This window comes from Ursus arctos, unplaced genomic scaffold (genome assembly GCF_023065955.2).
Source record: "Ursus arctos isolate Adak ecotype North America unplaced genomic scaffold, UrsArc2.0 scaffold_3, whole genome shotgun sequence".
Classification (NCBI taxonomy): domain Eukaryota; kingdom Metazoa; phylum Chordata; class Mammalia; order Carnivora; family Ursidae; genus Ursus; species Ursus arctos.
In genome coordinates, this window is record NW_026622985.1 from 87606171 (window position 1) to 87631221 (window position 25051).

At 42.7% G+C, this 25051-nt stretch overlaps 1 protein-coding gene across 6 annotated transcripts in view; it reads right to left on the reverse strand.

The window, feature by feature from the left end:
• The window catches only part of ATP6V0A4 (ATPase H+ transporting V0 subunit a4), a 76197-nt gene that overhangs the window by 40578 nt on the left and 10568 nt on the right, over positions 1-25051 (reverse strand). For 3 of the 6 annotated variants that reach the window (XM_057304442.1, XM_057304444.1, XM_057304445.1), the window contains exons 2-10: positions 12603-12696; positions 11286-11387; positions 9359-9492; positions 8211-8289; positions 7841-7935; positions 4267-4392; positions 3713-3807; positions 2468-2594; positions 72-154 (exon numbers count right to left, since the gene is read on the reverse strand). In XM_057304442.1, the coding sequence (XP_057160425.1) occupies positions 72-154; positions 2468-2594; positions 3713-3807; positions 4267-4392; positions 7841-7935; positions 8211-8289; positions 9359-9475 (722 nt within the window). In that variant the 5' untranslated portion in view covers positions 9476-9492; positions 11286-11387; positions 12603-12696. Of the gene's footprint in view, positions 1-71; positions 155-2467; positions 2595-3712; positions 3808-4266; positions 4393-7840; positions 7936-8210; positions 8290-9358; positions 9493-10870; positions 11108-11285; positions 11388-12423; positions 12490-12602; positions 12697-25051 lie in introns of those variants that run through there. The other 3 variants (XM_057304446.1, XM_057304443.1, XM_026511743.4) reach the window with 3 other exon arrangements.

Below are 25051 nucleotides of genomic sequence, written 5' to 3' on the forward strand. Positions count from 1 at the left end.
TGTCTCACACACACCTCTTCACCTAGTCGTGACCCAAATCACTGATGAAAGAGCCATGAACAGCCTCTTACCCCTCACAGATCTTCTTGATTTTCTGCCTGAGTTGTTCTCCTTGATAAAATATGATGAATATGTTCTTTTTAATTTCTTCTTTCTGGAAAATCAGAATGAAAAAACTATATATACATATATATATATATATATATAATCGATAATAATATATATAATTTATATAATATGCATATAAATTTTTTTTCTTTTTGGTTATAATGTCACAGAAATGTAAAATCCTGTTGTTAGATTTTAAAAAAAAATTAAGAACTACAACTGGAGGGGCACGTGGCTGCCTCACTTGGTAGAGCACATGACTCTTGATCTCGGGTTATGAGTTCAAGCCCCACGTTGGGTAGAGAGATTACTTAAAAACAAAATCATTAAAAAAAATTACAACTGGAAAATTCAGTTTCTCCCAGTTGATCCAAGTTTGTAATTCTTTATGGTTGAGGGCAAGGCCACTGAGAGAAGCCCAGGAAACCTTAAAGCAATAACCCCAATACTGGCTATACCAGCCAGACCACAGCTGAGGCTGTAATCGGCTCTAACGCGATACTTAAGAGGTGGTTCATAAGCAAGAAACCATGCAGAAGAGAGGAACCAGGTTATTATAAGGCTTAAAATGAAAATAGCAAACCTCGCTCACCGGAGTTAACTCACACACAATATTTACATTTCAAGGGTGAGTGGGTATTTTTGTTTAACAAAGGTAAAGCCATGTCTAATTTTTGACTCACTGTATGTCCCTAGGAACACTGATTAATATGTAATTCTCAAGTCCAAGTTTGACAATTCACAAGAAAGAATATATATATTTCGCAAGCATATACAAAAGTGTTCAAGCAAAGACATGTGTTGTTTTACTCTTATTTAGTTTGGGGTGGGGGGGAAAGGCAAAATAATGAAATCCATTGTTGGAAAAGTTATAACCAATCCAGTGTACTCACCACATGCCACTCAGGGCACTGGAATCAGGTAGGGCCCCACTGAAAAGCCATTTGTCAAGAGCCACCAAGTGTCATGAAAATGCCCACACCCTTAAAGCCAGTAATCCTGTTTCCTTGAATTTATGTCAAGGAAGTAATTCAAAAGAAAATAAAAATGACATGCATGAAAATGTTTACCACAGTGCCAAATTCTGGAGAAAAATTGGAAACAAAGTCCATAAGTAGATAGATAATGTCACATCAACTCCCTGGAAATCTTAGGCACCAATTGAAAAGAAGATAAAAATGAATCATCACTTTGGCAGCTGTTCCTGGGAGCCGGGGAGGGCTATTTAGGATTTGGGGAGCTGCCTGCTTTACATTATTTCCAAAGGTTCCTTTGTCCAAGGACCCCTGGTCCTTTTCTGAATCTCTCAGGTCCTCTTGTCCCTGGATCCACCAGAACCAGGAATCTAGTCTGATCTCATGTCATCTGCTCAGTGACCTTCAATGTCAACAGGCTAATGTCATCTTTTCCCAGATGCTTACTCTATACTCTGTCCCCATGACTATTACATGTCAAAACATGGTTGTGGAAAGTGATAATGATTCAACATCAATTTTTAAAATAACATCTGTAAGGGACACATAGTGATCTAGGGGGAAATTGTATTCTCCAAGATCAAGAGAAGATAAAAAAAAAAAAAGATTCCATGTTTATTACTACAGCCTGCTTATGGACAAGAGAAAAAGAGCACAAGAGAAAAATAAGCTTTCTTCCTATTTTAAATTTCATTTAACTGTGAAATTTTTTCCAGGAGATTAAACCTAAAATTATTTTTTTTCACCTCCATTCTGGAAGATTATGACACTTAGAAATCAGCCCAACTTGGAATTAAAAAGTAAGCGGCTTGAAATGCTGACTGCACGGGCCGTGGAGGCAACCCCACGGAATTCAGAGCAGTTAAGTGCATGGCGCTCAGCGAAGAGTCCTCTCGAAATCCTTGTTGGAAGTGTGCGCTCCACTGACCGCCGGCATCAGCGCAGCGGGTCAAAAATGCAGAACCAGGGCCCTGCCCCCGCCACGCTGAATCAGAATCTGCATTTTAACAAGATGCCCCTGTCACTCCTGCTCGTGCACGCACTGAAGCTTGGGGTGCACTGCCCGAACCCAGTTCTTAGCTCTTGGTGAGGAAGACCCAGCTGCCGCCTCCAGTGGCAGGAGCACAGCTAGGTTTCCAGGACCTGGTAGGGCCGTGTCTTGGAAGCATGAACAATTGTGAGGTGTTAACAAAAATCAGTCCTTGAACTGACCTTTTGTAGGTTTTTTTTTTGTTTTTTGGTTTTTGTTTTTTACAAAGGGGGGAAGAGAAAAGCCAGGAGAAAGGCACTGGCTACTAGCTTCACGGAACTGAAGACCCACTGCCTCAGAGAACAGTCCCCCCCCATACCCCCCAACAGAGTTCTCCGCAGCCCGCGACACCCACCGTGACTGGATCCTCCAGAGTCGTGTCCACCTCACTGAACTTTAGGTAGATGTTCCCTCGGCACACTCGCCACAGCAGCCTCTCAAAGGAAGCCATCCGCTCCCTATTGATCACCCCGGCCGTGAACCTGGGCAGTCAGACAGGGAGACGCTGTTGAGGCCCAGGGAGTGGGGTGCAGGGAGAAGGCCCCCATAGGACTTGTGGACGTGCCAGCAATGAGAGGGCCCAGTTCCCTGTGAGCGCGAGGAGGACTCACAAGCTGGCAGGAGTCCTGAGGCCACTGGGCAGCCTAACCCCTACTCACCCCAAGTCCGTTTTGGTGTTTCCTCTGATGTATTGAGGCTTCCTTGATCACCCTGATACTACATAGTTACTTACTTGCAATTAGAAATATGACAGCTAGATAATGTCACATCAACTCCCTGGAAATCTTAGGCATCAATTGAAAAGCTGGATTATGGCATCCTAAAGAAAGGAACTGTCCCAACTGCTCAAAAATGGGCTGTACGCATTTTTACAAATAATGTACTAGAAGTGAAACTGACATAATGATTTCCATTCAACTCTTTTAAAATCATCCAGGTGTCAAGATAATTTCGATCGAAATTTTTTATATTAACTTTAAAATGGTTACCTTCATTGGTCTTTTACTTTAAACATACGCTGATCCTATATTACCTTCTGGTCAAATGTTTTCAATGGATAGGCATCGATTTTACTTGGACTGAATGAAATCCCACCACTTTGAATCACCACGCATTTTAAAATCTTGGTATTCCTTCTTGTGGATGACGTGATCATATAACTACCTCATTTCTAATTGCACTTCAAACAGCAAACTTCAAATCTATTTTATTGCCAACGCAGTACTTCCAAGATAAGGAAGCAGGGAACAGTTGAGAAAACCCATCTGAACAATTCTCCCCACATCCTCCCCCTGTAGAAACAACACAAACTTGTACTCTTCAGGCTCCCAGAATGTTAGTTTCACCATTAACAAGAAGGTAACACTAGTGTCCACTCCACTAACCTGAAAAGGTTAATCTTGGGTTTATTACTGTGTGGAGGTCTATATTCATGTGAAATAGCCCTCATTCCAGTGGCTGGTTCATTCATTCATTCATTCACTCACTCACTCGCTCACTCACTCACTCAGACCCTCAGGGAAATCTACCACACTCCAGGCACTGAGCTATGGACCTGAAACCCATCTCCATGTAACTTCCAGAGCAGAGTTACACTAACCCCAGCTTTCCAGTCACGTAGGCAGGCGTCGTTCTTAACTCCAGGAGACCCGAAGTGTCTTCCGTAAAGAAATCATCAGCGAGGTTGGTTTCCGTCTGAAAGTCAAGGAGCCACTGTTTTCTCTTAACCATATTGAGATGACCTTCAAATCTCCCTACATCTCAAAGGTTTGTCTATTTTTAGTGAAGGTTTAATTTTCCACAAATAGTTAATAGAATTCAAAAAGTCGAGTGCCCTTGCCAGATCAAAAATTTTCCCAGTCTTTTACTACGGAAATCCCAAATCTGCCCAAACTCACTATTGTGCTTTGTTCTCACTTCTACTTCTATCTGCGTGTTTAGGGCACATACTTTCTAATGTGAATCATAATATTTTTGTGTTTAGTTCAAACTGGCACCACATTTCACCTGGAATAACTTTCCCCTCACTAATGACCTCGGCATGGGACAGAAACAAGCGTGAGTTATGCATATTCCAAACCAGCCAGTTTTCAAAATGGAAACTGGAGGCTCTGGGGGAAAGGTCCCTTTAATAAAGAGTCCCCAGATAACAACCTCAAAGAAGTCTTGGGTTTTCTTCAGGAGATGTTTGAGTTCAGTCAGTTCTAGGAAGCTTTTCTTCAAAGCCTGCTGGTTCTGGTTGGCTTCCTGTAATTCTCCTTCCAGTTTTTCTAGAAGAGTCTATGCAGAATGGAAAAAGAAGGGAAAGCAGGCAGACAGCGCTGAGATATTTACTATACATTAACTACTATAAATAACTATTAAAGAAGAATTCAGTGTATCATAATGTAGCCGGAAATAGAGTGGCCTGTTCAGTCAACTCAATATGATCGTAGAGCTATAAGCTAGATCCATTTTCATCAAATAGGGAGGATGAGAAAACCCTCTGGGGGATGGAAATTAGCTTCCTGAAGAAGCCAAGGCATTTCAGCAAATTGCATGTCTCTCCCCCATTGAAAACACTAAAAAAGGGAAGCTGGAGTGAATTTACATGTTGAGAATTCCTTCTGCCTCAAACAGACTGTAATGAAATATAAAAAGAGGAATCACTAGTTCTGGGTTAGAGTTTGGAGAACCAGGTCCAAGCTAGTAAAAAATGCTATACAGAGAAGTGTGAGCACAACAGGCAAGAAGACAAAAACAAAGAAAAAAAAATCTTCCTTCCAAAATGAGCACACAAAATGAGTAAGTCTCCGGAAGAAATCTAGTGATAAGAAAAATCATCGACAAAATCAACAACCAACAGAAATTCACATTGGGTGAAATTATTTTTATGGATTAGTCTGAAAAAGAGTTTAAGGCTTTTTCTAGAATGCTGAAAGAGATAAGTGGAGGCATCGCTTACAAACACACACACAGAAATTATTAAACCAACATGTCTTAGAATGAAAGAAAAGGTAAAGAAAAGGTAAAAGGGGAACCATTAAGAAATCTTGGAAATGTAAAATATAGGTATTGAAATTCAATATCTAACAGGTGAAGATCAACTCTCTTTTGGACACAATTCATGAATGTACTACTAAGATTTGGTATGTAATTTAAAAATACGAAAGTTCATTTCTCATTTATCCAAATGTCCATCAACAATAGAATGGATAAACTTCCATAAAGTATGGTACATTCAATAAAAGAAACACTACCCAACAGTGAAAATGAATTAATTTCAGAAACATGAAACTATATGGTGTCTTAAAAAATAAAATGATGGAAGAAAACAGCAAGTTGCAGAATAAACATTATGATTCCATTTATATAAAACTAAAATGTGCAAAGCTAAATCATATGCAATTTAGAAGACTAAACATGTTATAAAACTATGAACAAACAAGGAAAAGAAAAACACAAAATTCAGCACAGGATTATCTCAAAGGGGGAGGGAAGGGGGAGGAGAAGGAGGGGGCAGGGGAGGGGCTCATAGAGGGCTTTAAGAGTATCCCTGTGGTCACCTTTTATGTCAAACAGGGTGATGGTACTTGGTGTTTGCTGTATCATTATTCTTTATACCTTACACATATTTTCTAAAAATTCTACTATATCAATTCAATATTTAATAAAAACAATTGATAGTAAATCAGCAACCACAATATGTGAAAATGGATTAATGTCACCTATTAAAAGACAGAGATTATCATGTTAGATTTCTTTTAATCTACCTAAGGGACACCCTTACCAAACAGATTAAAAAATAAACAGTAAAACAAAGATATCCATGCAAATATTAGTTCCTTTCCCCCACCACCCTCAAAAGCATATTAGTATCAGACAAAATTGAATTTTTAACATTTTTTATGATAGAAAATTTTACATATGTTAAGTGGAAAGAATCACAACATGAACCCCACATACACATCACCCAACTTCAATTGCATCCCATGCCCTCCCCTCCCAGAGATAATCACTACCCTAAATTTTCAAGCTTTATTTTTTACTTTTATTTTTTTGTTTTTTAGAGAGAGAATCCTAAGCAGGCTCCATGCTCAGTGCAGAGCCCAACATAGGGCTCAATCTCACGACCGTGAGATCATGACCTGAGCCAAAATCAAGAGTCAGACACTTAACTGACTGAACCACCCAGGCACCCACCCCATCTCTACCCTAAATTTTGAACACTAACTATAGTGGCACAAAGTTGGGGGGGGGGATGAAATCCCCATTTCGTAGCCATTGCTCTATCCACTTAATGATTCTATTAAAAATAATGTGGCCTTTAAAAATATTTTGGAGATTCATGCATTATTTAAGAAACAGTTTACAATGTGATAGTAAATGTAAAAAGTAGCAAATTATAATGTAGACTATGGACATTTAATTACACAAAAATAAAGCTGATAAGGACAAAACCTGAAAACAGAAAAGGCAATTTTTGCTGAGATTTGTGGGTAGACATTTTTTTTCCTGAATACTTCCTCTAGGATTGTCATGAAAGCCTCTTTAGAAATTCTGCAAGGCAAGGGCCCAAAGCCAATTGTGTATTCTTGCCAGAAGGATTCCCCTCCCTAGGAATGCTGGAGGAACGTTCAACTAACTGCCAGATCAGTTGAATCAGTCTATCCCCTTGATCAATAGTTAGACAGATATTGCTACTTTTAAGCTCACGTTATTCTAATTTCATCTTTACAATAAATAATATCCAGGGGTGCCTGGGTGGCTCAGTCGGTGAAGTGTCCAACTCTTGGTTTCAGCTCAGGACATGATCCCGGGGTCGTGGAATCGAGCCCTGCATCGGGCTCCACACTCAGCGTAGAGTCTGGTTAAGACTCTCCCTCTCCCTCTGCCCCCTCCCCGCTGTCTCTCTCTTTCTCCCTCTCTAAAATAAATAAATAAATAAATCTTTAAAAAACAACAATAAATAATATCCAAAGGGAAAATACTGAGTAAGGACTGTTGGCACACATTTGATTGTCCCTTATCTGACTGATTATTATACAAATGTATGAGAGTATAGAGTTTCAAAACCAACCAGTCAGCCAATACCAAACTCATTTGGATGCATTGATCTTTTTTTCTCTTCCTTCCTTCCTTCCTTCCTTCCTTCCTTCCTTCCTTCCTTCTTCTTCTTCTTTTTTTGGATGCATTGATTCTTTTTTTTTTTTTAAGGTACTATCTGAAACATATAACCAACACAACTTCTCCAAAAATATCCAGGTTTTAGTATGACAGGAGCCAAAATATTTTTCAGGGGAGTTGCCAGTCTCATATCTCTGTCAGAGTATCTTTAATTATACCACTAACAGCTTCAAAAATTTCAAGAATTTTAAGTTGTCTTAAAAGAAAAAAACAAAGAAACCTAGCGAGAGATAAGGCTCCGGCAGTGAAGCTCCCCTACCTTCCCGCCTCCTTTAGTGGGCCCTTCTTCCTCTTCTGAGGATAAAGTATCCAATTTTTTAAATCAAGATCTGCAGGGCCTTCCAGGAGCTGGCTCTTCCTACCTTTTGACATCCTTTCCCACTGCCTCACTCCTCCCTCCTTCCTCCACCACCTCCTCTAGAAGCTTCTAGAGGGCACGGCCATGTTTTGTTTCTCTCTAAGATACCTTGTGCATGGCGGGCATTCAGTGTTTTATAAAAGGAAGTAGAAAGGCAAAGAAAGAGGGAGGCCTGCTGGCTATAATGTCCTTGGCTCAACATACCTCCAGCGTAATCATTTCCCGTGGAAGAGGGGTCGGTGGGGGCCTCTCTGGCAATTGAGCCACAACTTCATTCTGCATCTCATCTTCCAGAAAACCTGTGGGATGAAACCCCACCAGAGAGCCCAAGGTGATTGTGTTTTCTCACCTAAGAAATGGATCCAAGCAGACAGCTGACTTTCAGCCGGCTCAGCTGCCTAAACTGCCCCTGGGACCCACCACAGTACCTGGATCCCAACCTTCACTGCCCCACTCTGTCTCTAGAACACCTTGTCTCTATACAAATAGGGACATGTTTGTTATAATCCAGTCCTGCAAACCACTTACCTCCCCACCAGTTAACACTTAGACAGTAAACAGAAAATCGGCTTACGGAGGATTCTCTCCAGTGACTCACACCGTCTGACTTCATTCACAAATTTCCTTTGGAAGCTGTTCACATTCACATTTAACTAGAGTGGGGAGAAACCACAAGACACACATTGGTATCAACAGCCACCAACGTATTCCTTGGGTTCTTTTTTTGTTGCTCTTGTGGTTTTTTTGTTCTGTTTTGTTTTTTTGGGTTTTTTTAGTGCTGGAAAATGTTGCTGGAATCATTTTAGGAATAGATATTTCCATTCACAAGACATGAGTTTCAGGCAAAAACCTTGATATTCTTATAGGTAATCCCCCAAATGCCTCAACTCTGGCCTTCTTACACTTCTAAGAGATAGTCCTCTAGATAAGGTTTCCTTACTTTTAGCTGCATTTACAACCACATGAGACTTGAAAGCCTCAGTGGAGTCGTGAATGTGACAGGATCTTGAAACTGCATAGCTCCATGCAATGTTATCACAATCATCAACAAAAATTCGGCATCCTGCCCAATAAACGTGACTGAGTAACTGCCTCACATCAGGTCCTGTGCTAGGAACTAAGGACGCAAGAACAAGACACGATCCTTCCCGGAGGAAGCTTAGTTTTGACTGTGATCTTGGTGAGAAAGTAAAGAGGTAAGGAATCCAAATTTCTAAATAGGATTCAAAAAAGCTTGGTAAGGAAACCACCTCTGGGAAATGATACCCCAACATCACACTCAAGACTGTCTAGCCCTAGAATATCACCATAGGGAGACTGTGCACCCCAGGATACTTTGTCCTCAGCCTGACTAATTAGGAAGCATTGCTTTCTGTCCTCAGAATAAGGTTTGGTAATCTACATGCCCACTGAGATATCTAATTCTTTGAAGATACCATTTAGGAAAGAAAGTATAATGTCATCTAACAAGTATTGACTATACTAGAGTTTCAAAACATTCCTACAGAGGAGATACATATGGAGGAAAGAAGAACAGGTATGCAAGTCACTCGCTCAGTGTTATCACAAATCTTAGCCAGAACAACTAGAACCACACAGAATTCCATCTATCCCAGCTCAGGGCTCTTCTCCCTGCACTTAGTTCACCACCAAGAAGTGGTGTGAAAGAGATGTCTACTCCCACCCCACCTTCCTCTGGCCTTCCAAGAATGCAGCACCTACATCTTTGAACTGAACCAATCCAAGTTCCCCAAGCTCAGCCACACAGCAGTATGCAGCCTCCACCTGGAGAAACAGTTGGGACAAACACATCTCCTCACTGCGAAACACGGACGCCATCTTGACACAGCCTTGGTCTGCAGGAGACAAAGATATAGTAAGGGTGTAGAAACCTTAGGATCAAAACCAGCTTTAGTTCTATTATATTAGTATCCAACATGAAAAAAAATACAACAGGAATGGCTCCTAATTTTAAAAATATAAACAAAAACAAGATAGCACTTTTCACCACCTATTGGATTGGTGAAAGATTAAAAAATACGATTATAAACTCCTGTTGTAGACGGTGTGAGAGAGCAGGCATTTTCATACGCTTAGTAGTTGAAGTGTAAATTTGTACAGCTTTTTCGGAGAGCAATTTGTTAGTGTCTATCAAATTTTATATTACTTATACTCATGACCCCCGGATTTCCACTGCTCTTCATCCAAACTTGGAGATGTATGGGAAAATGGATGCGCAAGGATGTTTCTGATAACATTGTATATAAGAATTATAATCTAACCTAGATATTCATCAACAGGAAAGTGATTAAGCTGACTCCAGAACCCTGTGCAGTCAGCCAAAATGAAATAAATCTGTATGTCCTCTATAGGGAAAAAGGGTATTCATGCGGAATCCATTCCCATCAAAGACCCTCTGGACTGCTCTACCACTGCCAAGCCAAACTGTTTGCCCCAGAGACCAGCCTTCTGGAATAACTACCACACCTCCAGAATGGGCCCCCTTCTCTCATTTCATTTTATAATGTATACCGTCGCAACTGGATTTATCCCCTCTCCGCTTTAAGTCTTCTATCATCCATTTCTCACAAAATAAAGCTAAAACCCTTGATTTGTCCAACAAAAGGCTGCATATCTGGCCTCTGCCTTCCCCTACAGCATTATTTCTCTTCACATTGCTCTCCAGACACACAGAATTTCTCCCAGAGCTCCCTCCTGCCTCAGGACCTTTGTCCATGCTTTCCCCTAGATCTGGAACCTCACTCTCCCCCCCCCCAACTATCCCACACACCCAACATAATCCTGCCATTGGAGCCTCAGTGTCAGGATCCTTTTCCTCCATAAGCCCTTCCAGACCACCACCAACACCAGATGAACCAAGTCCTCCCAGAATATAAATCATCGGCAATTACTTATTGAACGTTTGTATTGCCCACTAACCAGTAAATTCCATGAGGTTAGAACCATGTCATGTTTTCCATTCTATCACCAGTCTAGCTCAACCACAAAGCAGGTGTTCAACTAATATTTCCCAATTTATTGACCAGAGCCCAAATTTCATCCCTCCCTCCAGAATGCCTGGCCTGATCCTCCATTTTTTGACTTTTGACACCTAGATGAATCAAAACTTTTCATACTACCCTTTCTGGTAAATCAGGCAATGTTTTCATAAAAGAGAGACACACGCCATTAGCCGCAAGCAGACCAAGAATACAGGATGAAAAGCCTTCTTACCCCAGCTTTGTCCCAGCAGGTCCTAGGCAGGTATCTGCGGTAGGGCGAGGGCTGTAGCTCTTGGTGTTTCCTCAGTCCAACCCCCCAAGCAGGGTCCCCCCCACACCCAGTGGTGGGGCCAGCAGTGTTTGGTCAGGACTTGTGAGTGGCAGGCCCGGGACCAGCGTGGCCTGGGGATTCCTCAGGTGGCCTCCCTGCGGCCATGAGCCCCTCCCGGGACTTTTCCTCCCTAAGTGCCTGCAGAGCCCAGAGGCAGTTCTGTTGTATCAACACCCACCTGTGGGTGAGGACAAACCTGCCTCACCGGCCAGCCCTGCTCAAACCCCCTCCTTCCCCCAGCCACCTGTGCCCAGGGCCACGACCTTGGGGCCCCTCTGGGAAGCAGTGACTTTGTTCTCTAAGGAAAGTAACTCACCCGCAGTGAGCAGAAGTTTGGGAGAGGTTTCTAGAGGCCTTCAAAGGGCTGTAGAGACGACTTTCCAGTGTATCTACGATGCACACCGAACACTCCTTGTCACTGTAAAAATGCAATCGCTTTGGAAAGGAAAAAAATATCATGCACCATCCTAACCACAACTATCTTCAAAAATACTTTACTTTGAAAAGAGAATACACCGATGAATAGTCAGTAGCTAAAAGTCAGCTTCCAACGTGACCCAGGTAAAAAGAGACAGGGCCAGACGTGAGGATTTACCCTTTCATTGAGTACTACTATCTTCCCCATTTATTTGGTGGGGGGGCTAAGGAGCAGAGGAGTGAGGCGGTTACAGCCGTGTCTCCTAGTTTAGGGGTTAGTTACTCTGCGGAGACCATCTTCATTCCCATTAATGAGCTCGGCAGAACAGCTTTCCCTGCGGGGGCAGATCCCCTCGTGCACCCACCAGGGGTGCCTGGACGATGTACCCTAGAATGAAAGGGATACTATTTTTTCTGTTTTTACTTTTTATTATGGAAAAACTAAAGCATCTGCAAAAGTACTGAGAACACCAAAAGGAACCCCCATAGACCACTCAGCATCTCCTGTTGAATTTTGCATCATCAGTACCCTCACCCGCTCCTCCTACCCACCCAACTGTTTTGAAGCTAATCCTACGCATATTATATCTTTCAAAATATTTTAGTATGTATCTTGAAAAGATACATAATCATATATATATATACACACGTGTGATACCATGGTCACACCTAAAATTCAACGATAATTCCTTAATATCAAATATCCCATCAATGTTCGAATTTCCCAGGTTGTCTGAGACCTGTCTTTTTAATAAGCCCCTCAGGTGATTCGTGCATCATCAAATTAGAACTATTGCTTTTGAGAACACGGTGAAAAATCTAACTTCACCTTGAGAGGCAGTAGGGTAAAGACAGGTGTGGAAGATCCGCTGAGCACGTGCTGCTTGAACCTGGGGCAGTGGAGGCCGGGGCCTCCGCGGGAGCAGGTGGCCTGTAACGAGGCCTGTAGGAAAGGTAATGCTTGGGTCTCTTAAGAAACAGAGCTTGGCCGCAGCCGCCCATGCCAACGTGGCAGGATCACTTGAGTCCAGACTCACCTGGGCAATGTTCTGAAGGCTGAACTCAGGAGCGACAAGGCAGAGCTGAAGGATTAGAACTGAAAACTGCAAGGAGAAGGACTGACGCTGATTCTGCCTCTCTCTCCAGGTGAACTGGAGGCAAGAGGAGCCCCCGCTGCAACCGGTGCCTCCCTCCTCCTGCCCCTTCCCCTGCCCACCTCTCATTCTGCTCTTCACCCCACCTGGGGGTTGCTGTGTCTCCCCGTCCGCGGATGGTGTAGCCGTCCTCGCACGTCCCAGGCCCAGGAATCACTGAGGGGCACAGAGAGGAAAAGAACATCTTGATGTCAAGAGCAGTTTAGAACCAAATTGTCTGCACCAGGACCCCAGCTCTCATTTACCACGTGCAACCCTGGGGAAGCGATTTAACCCCGGGTTCCCAGGGTCCTTCTCTGCAAAGCATAATAGAATATTAGATATTGAATGTAGAAGTATAGGAGGGAGACCGTATTTCAAGGTTTGCTTTCTTTTTCTCCTAAAGCCGCCAATGGAAGGTGCAGGCATGCAGAACACTCATAGGACACCTGCAGGATAAGAAATTAAAGCAATCTGGGGCGCCTGGGTGGCACAGCGGTTAAGCGTCTGCCTTCGGCTCAGGGCGTGATCCCGGCGTTATGGGATTGAGCCCCACATCAGGCTCCTCCGCTATGAGCCTGCTTCTTCCTCTCCCACTCCCCCTGCTTGTGTTCCCTCTCTCACTGGCTGTCTCTATCTCTGTCAAATAAATAAATAAAATCTTTAAAAAAAAAAAAAAGAAATTAAAGCAATCTGTCAGGCAATTTGCATATCCTTGGACCCAGTAATCCCACTTTAGGGACATCATCCTATGAAAAAATTTTAAGGCTGTAAACCAAACTTTAACTACAATAATGTCTATTGCAGCATTATGTGTAATAAGCGTGTAACCATAAATGACCTGAATTGTTTCATCTGTCCAATAAATATTTATTGAGAGTATACTATGTGCCTGCTCTGTTCTGGGCTCTCAGGATAGGGCAGTAAGTAAGAGACAAGGTCCTTGCCCTCTTGAAGCTTATGTCCATATGGAAAGAGACAAACAGTAAACAAGTGATAAATTAGCAAGATAGTGCAGATTATAAAAAGAGCAATTATAGAAAGCTAGGCTTCGGAGAAAAGAAGAGAGGCTGCTTTAGATAAGCAGATATGGCCATTGGAGCTGAGGTTTGGAGGATTAAAATGAGTCAGTCTTGCAAAAACAAAAAACAAAAAACAAAACAGAGCTGGGAGGAGGGAGTCCAGGCAGCAGGAACAGCCAGCCATGCAAGGGTGGGCATGTGACCTCATCGCCATAGCTATTGTATCTATTGAGTGCTTCCCCTGTGCTGGGCATTGTTCCTATGACTGTAGAACACATTTCATGACCTTACATGTGTCCATCACTTAATCTTTTCAATAACCCTATGAAGTTGTCTGTATTCTTATTCTCAAGTCCCATACGAGGAAATAGAGGCACAAAAAGGCTAAGTAGATCACACAGACACTCAGGACAAGTCACACAGTCACTCAGGACAGGTCATCTGACACCAGAGTCCTGTTTACAACTATGCATGGTATTGTCTCGCAACATGTTTAAGAAACAGAAAGGAAGCCAGTGTGGGTGTGGCATGAGAGGGCTGGGAAGAGGTCGTACCATGTGGGGCAGAGCAGAAGTGGGGGCCAAGCCAGGGGAGTTCTGAGGGGCCAATAAGAAATTTGGATTTTATCCTAATTACACTGGGAAGCCCTTGGAAATTCTGAAGCAAGGGAATGACATTACCAACTTGACTTCGCATTTTTTAAATTTCTTTGACTTCTGCTTCTGGAAAGATGGAGTAGAAGTGCTTTTTTTCCCAATAAGTAAAACAGAAAACCCTGAACATTATAGATACAGCAAACATTGGAAGACTCTGAAAGGTAGAGAGAAGAAGACGGACCTTCTAGGAAACTCGGGGTCTGAGAAATGACAGAGGTGAGTTCTCTGGGGTTTCTTTTGCTTATTATATTTAGGTTTGGTGCTAAGCCAGCAAGATATGCAGATAGAAAAAAAATCCCAAATAAAGTCTTTCTCTCTAGCCAAAGGATCAGGAAAGGGGCAGCCTAGCAAGAAAGAAGACTTTCAGACAATAATCACTCTAATTCAGCCAAACACCACAGAAAAAAACTGTGATCCCATGCCCACTCATGCCCACAAAGCCCAAGTGGAAAGCCCAGACTTCTACCCTCACCCAGATGTACCAAAGCGACACCCCCATATCGTGTCAGAGAAAGCCAAGCACAGAGTCTGAACTCCCAGCCCCACCCTGCGATAACAAGGTACCCCTTGTTAGCCTCGTTGGGTGGTATCAGAAGAAATCTAATGAGCGCTTTCCCGACTGTCCATTGGTAATGAGGCCACCCCCTTGCTGGGGTGTAGAGGTCATGTGAAGAGCAGTAACCAGGCACTCCTCTCCTCTCAGACAGGGTCATATCAGCAGAGGTCTAATGAATAGAAGAATAAAGTAAGAGAAACAACTCTAGCTGATTTCAAAACTTACCGTACAGCTATAATAATCAAGAGTGTGGCCCTGGCAGAAACATAGACACATAGGTGAATGCAAGAAAATACAGAATCCAGAAATAGACCCATAAGACAAGTCAGGTCAACTGATTTTTGTCAAAGGTGGAAAGTATTTCAGTAGAGGAAGGATCACCTTCTCAGCAAATGGTGCTGGAACAACTGGACATCCACAGGCCACAAACGGAACCAAGACCTAAACCTCATACCCTCTACAAAAATTAACTCAAAACAGATCATAGATAAATTTAAAATGTAAAACTAGGGGTGCTTGGGTGGCTCAGTCATTGAAGCACCCAACTCTTGATTTTGGCTCAGGTCATGATCTCAGGGTTATGAGAAGGAGCCCCGAGTCAGGCTCCTCGCTCAGCAGGGAGTCTGCTTGAAATTCTCTCTCTCTCCCTGCCTCTCCGCCGCTCCACTTGCGTACAAGTGCATGCTCTCTCTCTAAAAAAAAAGAAAAGAAAAGAAAAGAAAAGAAAAGAAAGAAAAGAAAAGAAAAGAAAAGAAAAGAAAAGAAAACACAGAACTATAAAATTTTGAGAAAAAACATAGCAGATGGAGTTAAGATGGCGGAGGAGTAGGGGTCCCCTTTTTCAGCTGGTCCCCTGAGTCGAGCTGGATAGGTACCAGACCATCCTGAACAACCACGGAATCAGCCTGAGACGCAGGATGATGCATCTGGATCTCTAAATGAATATCTCCAGCGCTGAGTATTGAGGTATGAAGCGGGGAGCCGTGAATCCGCGCACAGATATCGGAAGATAAACGGAAGGGGGAGGGAGCCGCCGCGTTCGGGCGCCGGGAAGTGGTAGCCACCTGCACAGGGGAGCAGGCCAGACTCGCGGATGGCACCCACGAGAAAACAGACTGGGACCGTGAGCAGGGAGCGCATGCGAGCAGTCTGAAAACCGGAGCTCCGGAGCGCACGCAAACCACACTGAGACGGAGCTCCGGAGCTCACGGGGGCAGCTGGCGGCTGGCGGTGTTAGAAACACAAAGGACAGAGACGCGCCGGCCCTGGAAGTGCGGGCTGGGACACCGGGTGTGGGGTGCGCATCCCAGGACGCTGCAGGGTTGAGCAGCACCAACAGAAACAGAGTTAAAGTGGCCAGAACATCAGTGGAGAGCGGTCTGCGACCCCTCTGTTCTGAGACAGAGGCTGAGATTCAGCCACTGCTGCTCTGACTCTCAGAAGAGGCACAGCAAACCGCCAGGGAAAGCCACCAGAGAACAAAAGCCTGGAAATACCAGCTCACAGTGTGCCCATCCCCATCCCCCCTCGCAGGGGACACGGAGACTCTACCCAAACAGGGTTGCCTGAGTATCAGCGCGGCAGGCCCCTCCCCCAGAAGGCAGGCTGAAAAATCAAGAAGCCCACATCCCTAAGGTCCGTATAAAACAAGTACACACTGCCTGGGTCCTGGTCAATAATTTGGGCTCTGGACAACCCCGCAACCTCTCCTGATCAGAATGACGAGAAGGAGAAATCCCCCCCAGCAAAGAAAAGACAATGAGTCTGTGCCCTCTGCCACAGAACTAATGGATATGGATATAACCAAATTATCAGAAATGGAATTCAGAGTAACAATGGTCAAGATGATGTGTAGACTTGAAAAAATTTGTGTGGAACCAGAAAAGGCCCCGAATCGCCAAGGAATTGTTGAAAAGGAAAAACAAAGCTGGGGGCATCACGTTGCCGGATTTCGAGCTGTACTACAAAGCTGTGATCACAAAGACAGCATGGTACTGGCACAAAAACAGACACATAGACCAATGGAACAGAATAGAGAACCCAGAAATGGACCCTCGGCTCTTTGGGCAACTAATCTTTGATAAAGCAGGAAAAAACATCCAGTGGAAAAAAGACAGTCTCTTCAATAAATGGTGCTGGGAAAATTGGTCAGCTACATGCAAAAGAATGAAACTGGACCACTCTCTCACACCATACACAAAGATAAACTCTAAATGGATGAAAGACCTCAATGTGAGACAGGAATCCATCAAAATTCTAGAGGAAAACATAGGCAGCACCCTCTATGACATCGGCCACAGCAACCTTTTTCATGACACATCTCCAAAGGCAAGAGAAACAAAAGAAAAAATGAACTTGTGGGGCTTCATCAAGATTAAAAGCTTCTGCACAGCCAAGGAAACAGTCAAAAATATAAGAGGCAGCCCGCCGAATGGGAGAAGATATTTGCAAATGATACTACAGATAAAAGACTGGTATCCAAGATCTACAAAGAACTTCTCAAACTCAATACACGAGAAACAAATAAACAAATCATAAAATGGGCAGAAGATATGAACAGACACTTTTCCAATGAAGACATACAAATGGCTAACAGACACATGAAAAAATGTTCCAAATCATTAGCCATCAGGGAAATTCAAATCAAACCCACACTAAGATACCACCTTACGCCAGTTAGAGTGGCAAAAATTGACAAGGCAGGAAACAACAATTGCTGGAGAGGATGGAGAAAGGAGATCCCTCCTACATTGTTGGTGGGAATGCAAGTTGGTACAGCCACTCTGGAAAACAGTGTGGAAGTCCCTTAAAAAGTTAAAAATTGAGCTACCCTATGATCCAGCCACATTGCACTACTGGGTATTTACCCCAAAGATACAGAAGTAGTGAAGAGAAGGGCCATATGCACCCCAATGTTCATAGCAGCATTGTCAACAATAACTAAATCGTGGAAGGAGCCGAGGTGCCCTTCAACAGATGACTGGATTAAGAAGATGTGGTCCATATATACCATGGAATATTACTCAGCTATCAAAAGGAACAATTTCTCAACATTTGCTGCAACATGGACGGCCCTGGAGGAGATAATGCTAAGTGAAATAAGTCAAGCAGAGAAAGACAATTGTCATATGATTTCTCTCATCTATGGAACATAAGAACTAGGAAGATTGGTAGGGGAAGAAAGGGATAAAGAAAGGGGGGATAATCAGAAGGGGGAATGAAACATGAGAGACTATGGACTCTGAGAAACAAACCGAGGGCTTCAGAGGAGAGGGGGGTGGGGGAATGGGATAGGCTGGTGATGGGTAGTAAGGAGGGCACGTATTGCATGGTGCACTGGGTGTTATATGCAACTAATGAATCATCAAACTTTACATCAAAAACCAGGGATGTACTGCATGGTGACTAACATAATATAATAAAAAAATATTATTATAATAAAAAAAATAGCAGAGCATTTTCAGAACCAAAGGCTTGGTGAAAAGTTCTTAGATAAGACATATAAAGTGCAACCCATGAAACAAACCAAAAAAAAGATACAAAAACTTGCTGTACAAAAGATCCTGTAAAAAGGATAAAAAGAGGGGAGCCTGAGTGGTGCAGTCGGTTAAGCAAAGACTCTTAGTCATGATCTCTGGGTCATGGGACTGAACCCCAGGACAGACTCTGTGGTCAGCACAGAGTCTGCTTAAGACTCCCCCTCTCTCTGCCCCTCCCCTTGCCCTCTCCCCATTCATATGCTGTCTCTCTCTCTCAAAGAAATAAATCTTTTCTTAAAAAAAGGACAAAGAGACAAGCTAAAGATTGGAGGAAAATATATGCGAGCCATATATTTTCCACTAGAATTTATCAAGTTTTCAAATTTCAACAGTAAAATATCCAATTAGAAAATGGGCCAAAGCCATAAAGAGAAATTTCACCTAAAAGGATGTACAGATGGCAAATAAGCATGGAAGAGATGTTCAACATGACTAGCCATTAGGGAAATACAAATTCAAACCATGATGAGATACCAGTGTGTACCTATTACGACAGCTCAAATAATAAATTGTGACAATTCCAAACACTGGCAAAAATGTGGAGAAACTGGATCTGTTATGCATTGCTGGTGGAAATGTAAAATGGTACACTCTGGAAAATAGTTTGGCAATTTTTTAAAAGGCTAAATATGCATTTTCCTTAGGACCCAGCAATCAGACTCATGCCATTTATCCCAGAGAAATGGAAACTTATGTTCACCAAAAAAAAAAACCCTCTATATCAATCATAGCAGCTTTATTTGTAATAGCCAAAAACTGGAAACAACCAAAATTTCCTACTTATGGTACATCCATGCCTTAGAATATTACTCGGTACGAAAAGCGGTAACCTATTGATAAACACAACTTGGATAGATCTCAAGGTGATTATGCTGAGTGAAAAAAAAAAAAACAATCTGAAAAAGTCATGCAGTGTATGATTCTAACTATATAACATTCTCTACATGACAAAAAATTATAGAGATGGAGAACAAATTCACGATTGTTAGGGATTAGGAATGGTGGTCATGGTGGTGGTGTGTGTGCATGTGTCTATGAAGGGGTGATGAGGGAAATCTTTACAATGACAGGATAGTTCTATGTCTTGATTGTGGGGCTGGTTATATGAATCTATGCATGTGATAAAATGATACAGAACCATATACAAGATTTAGGTCATTGTCAATTTCCCCATGTAACCAATGGGGGAAAACTGGGTGAGGGGTATATAAGACCTCCCTGTCCCATTTGCAACTTTCTGTGAAATCTATAATTACTTCAAAATAAAAGATATTTTTTTAAAGATTTCAGTAAGAGCAAAGAAGACTTCGGGGCATTATATAGTGGAGAGAGGACAGAGACAAATCTCTGGAGATGTGTGTTCTAAATCACTAGCCCAAGAGATTTGAGCAGCCCTGGGTGGAGAAGACAACTCCTCATCACGAGATTCAGTTCCTTCACTGCCAAATGCAGATACCAAGCCAGATTGGTGGTTTTCAAACTGGTGCACAGAACCCTGGAGATTTTGCAGAACCCTTTTCAGGGGCCACTTTGAGGAAGAAGGAAAGAATAAGGGGGTTAAATAAACTGTGACACATGTGTGTGATAGACTACAGGGCAGCTATTAACATGAAAAGCATTCTACTGACAAGCAAACATGTTCTTGGAACACTGTTGATAAAGTATATTATGAAACAGTATATATAGTATCATTGAATTTTTTTAACAGGTGTAATCTCCATAGAAATCTATGGAAGGAACTATACTGAAATCATCATGATGGGTAGAGCCTGGATCTGAATTTATGTGCTTTGTCTTTTCCTTTTTCTCTAATATTTCTGTAACAAACATATAATGCTCGTGACACAGGTCTTAAACCTTAGGGTCAGATGGCTTCCAGGTTTCAGAATGTTCCCTACTTAGAAAGTTAAGCCAGGTATAGACGATATATTATATCCCCGTGGGTCCTGGGGGCAGCACCCTATAATCAAAGCATGTTAATCCTTCTTTTTTTTTTTTTTTTAAGATTTTATATATTTATTTGACAGAGAGAGAGACAGCCAGCAAGAGAGGGAACAGAGCAAGGGGAGTGGAAGAGGAAGAAGCAGGCTTCTCAGCAGAGCAGGGAGCCCGATGCGGGGCTCGATCCCAGAACCCTGGGATCACGCCCCAAGCCAAAGGCAGATGCTTAACGACTGAGTCACCCAGGCGCCCCCATCTTAATCCTTCTATACTTAAGTATTTACATTCTCAATATGAAGAATCAATAGAAATTATACATGCCTCACATTAAATCAGGTCAAATTGTGCTGCCAAGTCCATAAAAAGTGTTTTTGTTTTCAGAGCTTTATGGATTTCCGGATTGCAAATAACAGATTATGATCCATAAAGACAAAAACAATACAGAAAAATTCCTTGGGGGGGGTGAACCTCTAAGTCCTTAGAGATACAATGTTACAAAATAAATTGGCAATTTGAGCGGGCATCACAGTCACAACTGTGTAAGTAGTAAAACGGATATGGAAACTGATCAGACAGAAAAGAGACAGAAGGTAACAGTTGTGCAAGAGTAGAGATAAAAATAGGGCCCATTTCATTTCCACTGAACATCACTGGTACTTAGCCAAGCACAATGCTAAGCGTATACAGAAACCTCCAGAAGTGTGTCTTGATGTAGCCACTTATTCAGTCAGTGGTTATTTATTTATGGAGCACCTACAATGTGTCAGGCTCTGTGGTAGGCTCTGCAGACACAGGTGGAAACAGGACTAAGTCCCTGCTTTCACGGAGCTTATGCTTTAGTGGAGGTGGGAGAGGCCAAAACTAAAGAAGGGTACGAGTCAACAGGCAGAGAAATCAAGAATAGCAATGGCAGCATATTATCTGGAGATTTTGAAAGTAACCACAAGAAGAAAAAACTAATCAAAAGTAGCTCTTAGGGATAAAATTGCAGATGGAGTAGAGCAGGAGACCTCAGTGTCATTTTGATCGACCCTTTGCACCACTTGATTTTTAAAATTTGCATCCATTGACTAGTTTGAAGAAAACCAAACATTTAATGAAAACCAAATTTTCATTGACAGGAATCTGAGACAGGTGACAAGTTCAAGGTTGCTCAGCTAATAAGTGGTAAAGTAGGGACTTGAACCCAGGTAATGTGGCTCCAGAGCTGAGACGCTCCAGGCTCAGTAATCAAATTATTAAATAACCACAGGGACAAATGCGTAATAACTGAGAGGGGTACACGGGAGGAGAGAACACAGCTTTCTGAGCTGCACAACCTGACTCCTCTTCCTCGGGGAACAAAGGCAGTACAAACAGGGCAGAGAGAATGAGTTTGGGGGAGTGGGATTGCACTGGTGAAGGAGGCAGGAGTACGACATCCATGAGCTGCAGACCGTATTAAAGACTGTGGCTTTATCACAAGAGCAACTGATGCCCTTGACAGGTCCAAAGCCTGTGGGGTGGGGGTAAACAGCACAACCTGGAAAACATATTTCTAACTGCAGAGTGGATTGGAGGGGAGGCAAGAGTCCCAGCAGGCAGAGCAGTTATGAGACAAGAGCCGTGGTCCAGGCGAAAGATGAGATATTGTTTTATTTTTAATATCCTGGGGGACAAAATGGAAAGCACCCAGAAAGCACTTTTCTGGCATAATGAAGCCAGGAGAGTGCTGGTGTGAGTTGCCAGCTGAATGAGCTATTTGCGTAGAACACCATCTTTACTTGAAAGAACAGCTGACAAGCTATGGTTATTCAGACAAAGGCAGTTGGCACTCGCTTTCTCAGAAACAATGCAAACGATTCTGTCATTTCAAAGGAAAACAACTGACATTGTTTGTTGCCAGTGATGAAATTCTAACTTTCAAACAATTAAAATTTTGGAAAACTTTTATGAGCCAACATGAACTTGACAGCTTCTCAATGCTGAAAACTTTTCTGATGAGGATATTTCTGTGGGGGATATTTATAAATGTGATTTTTTTTTTAAAGTGATTGTATAATGAAATGTGACAGCATTTGGGAGATCTGCAAAACTCAGTGAACCAATATTTCCCAAATGCCCAATGCATGATGTTATAAAGTCACATTTGGGCAAATGATCCATTGAAAGTACACAGGTAGCCAAGGGATTGTAATGAAAAGGTCAATGGTTTGGTATCTGATTCCACATTGCCCCTAAGCTTTTAAAAATTACTACTTGTTAAGTTTTGGTATAGTATCAAAGAAAAATACACACAACTACCTGAAAAGACCAGTAAAACATTTTCCATTTTGTTTTTTTAAGATTTTATTTATTCATCAGAGAGAGAGAGAGCACAGGCAGGGGGAGCAGCAGACAGAGGGAGAAGCAGGCTCCCCACTGGGCAAGGAGTCCAATGAGGGACTCCATCCCAGGACCCTGGGATCATGACCCCTGGGCCAAAGGCGAACACTGAACCAACTGAGCCACCCAGAAATCCCCATTTTCCCCCTTTTTAAAACTACATATTATGTGAGGCCAGATTTTCATCATATATTTCAACAAAAATAACATACAGCAAAGAGTCCGAATGTAAAAATAGATGTGCAAAAGACATCCAGCTGTCTTCTATTAAGCAGACATTAAAGAAATTTGCAAAATAAAGCAATCGATGCTACTCTTTCCACTAAACTGTTTGTTTTGGAAAATACAGTATTTTCATAAAAACAGGTATTTATACTAACCTATAACAGGTTATTTCCAAATAAGGTCACATTCTGAGCTCCTGGGGTTAGGATTTTGCCCTACGAAAACAGGGAGTGGTTGAGAGGGACACAATTCAGTCCACAACAAGGGGGTCGCAATGAAGTTCGGCCCTAGAATGGGGGTACTCAAAGGTTTCAAGGCAGGACAGAGGCAATGGACCAGAAACAGAGATCTAGGAGGATAGTCAGAAGAGAGAATTCAAGAGAAGAAAGTGTCTCAAGAACAGTGGAGACTTAGGGCCCCAGGTGGCTCAGCCGTTAAGCATCTGCCTTGGTCTCAGGTCATGACCCCAAGGTCCTGGGATCAAGCCTTGCATGTGCTCCCTGCTCAGTGGGAAGCCTGCTTCTCTCTCACACACTCCCCCTGCTTGTGTTCCCTCTCTTACTGTCTCTCTCTGTGTGTCAAATAGATAAATAAAATCTTAAAAAAAAAAAAAGAAAAAATTCATGGAGCGCTCACCATCCGTCCTCTGGAGGTTCCTGGTGACCCGGATGGACCTACTTGAGGGTCATGAAGGAGGCAGAACTTAAAGAAGGGACTAGGCAATTGGGAAGTCAGTGGCTGGTGAAGAAAGCCAGATATTACCAAACTCTCTCAAGATCTCAGGCGGTGAAAGGGAAGGAGAGAGCAGGGCAGTAACTGAGGAGAAAATTGGCATCATGGGAAGATTTCACTTACTTTCTCAAGGAAAAGACAGTTGATAATCCAAGATAATTCTGTGAGCTCTCACGGCCCACCATATCTAGAAACCAGCACCTTCTACTTTTCCTTACCCGTTAGGTGCCTGTGAGATAATCACTTTTAATCACACAAAGATAGTTTTTACATTTCTCTGCAAGTGTCCTGACTGAGCGCAGTCTTTCCACGGAGCATTTCATAGCATTGCTGACGTACCCAAGGCCGGAACGGTTCGGGTGTTAGTAGCAACCCCAGTCCAGATAGTCCAAAACCAAAGTGAACTTCCCAAACTCTCTGCTGTGACTCTCAACAGTGGAGGGAAAGCAAAGGGGACAGAAGAACCCAGCCCGGCGATGACCCTCAAGAGGGTTTCCAGCGACGGATGGAAAAGAGACATAGATTGAGTCCTGACCACTCCTTGGAGTGGAGGCACAGGCAAGCTAGATAACTTACCCAAAGCCAGGAAGTACCTCTCATTTCTTTGTTTGTGTCACTATTTTAAAAAGCAAGTCATTCTCCTATTAATCATTAAGTCTAGTTTTTTATGAATCTTCAAAATTCTCAACCCAATACTTTAAAGGAAATTGACACCTTTGGCATCAGGTCTTAAGAAAAACAACCTTCTTAGAACAGAATCGGTCCCCTATATTATCAAATGTTTTTGACATTCAGGGTTTAGTACCACTGATTCTATTCTTTAGACAAGTCTGGGGCACAATGCCGGTTTGGGCCTCTACACTTGTCTATGCAGGTCTCCAGTGAGGCACTTCTGTGCCCCGAGGACTTTCTATAAAATGGCTGTTGAGGAGCTAGATGTGAGCGTTCCACTTACACCCCTTCAAAATGGACATTCTTTTAAACAAAGGGCCTCCTTTGTTCCCATGTCCCTATATAGGGGATTACGAAGATACTCTGCACGACCACATGTTCAGCGGTACAAGATCGACTTACAGGAGATCATCATAATTTTAAAAACCAAAAGGGATAAGTGGAGAGCAAGCTAAAACACTTGCAAGGAATTTAATCCAAAAATAACAATCTAGCTGCAAAAGTAACAACCTGATTTTCCAAAAACAGCGTCTAACTTTTCTAAACCGAATTCCAGCCAGATCACTTTCATTTGAACAACTGATTTTACCATCCATTTACCCAGCACTTCACCATTGGCCAGACACTGACCCCGCCATCCACGACCCTTCACAATATGCATGCATAGGGAGAAAGTGCTAGAGACAGAGGGAATGATGTGAGGTTGCTAAAAAGAGAGGGAATGACATTCAACTTACACACACACACGCAGAGAGACGCACTTTGCTGACAGTCATGTCCAAGAGTTCACGTCACCGGCACACTGAGGTCAGTGTGATGTGTGCT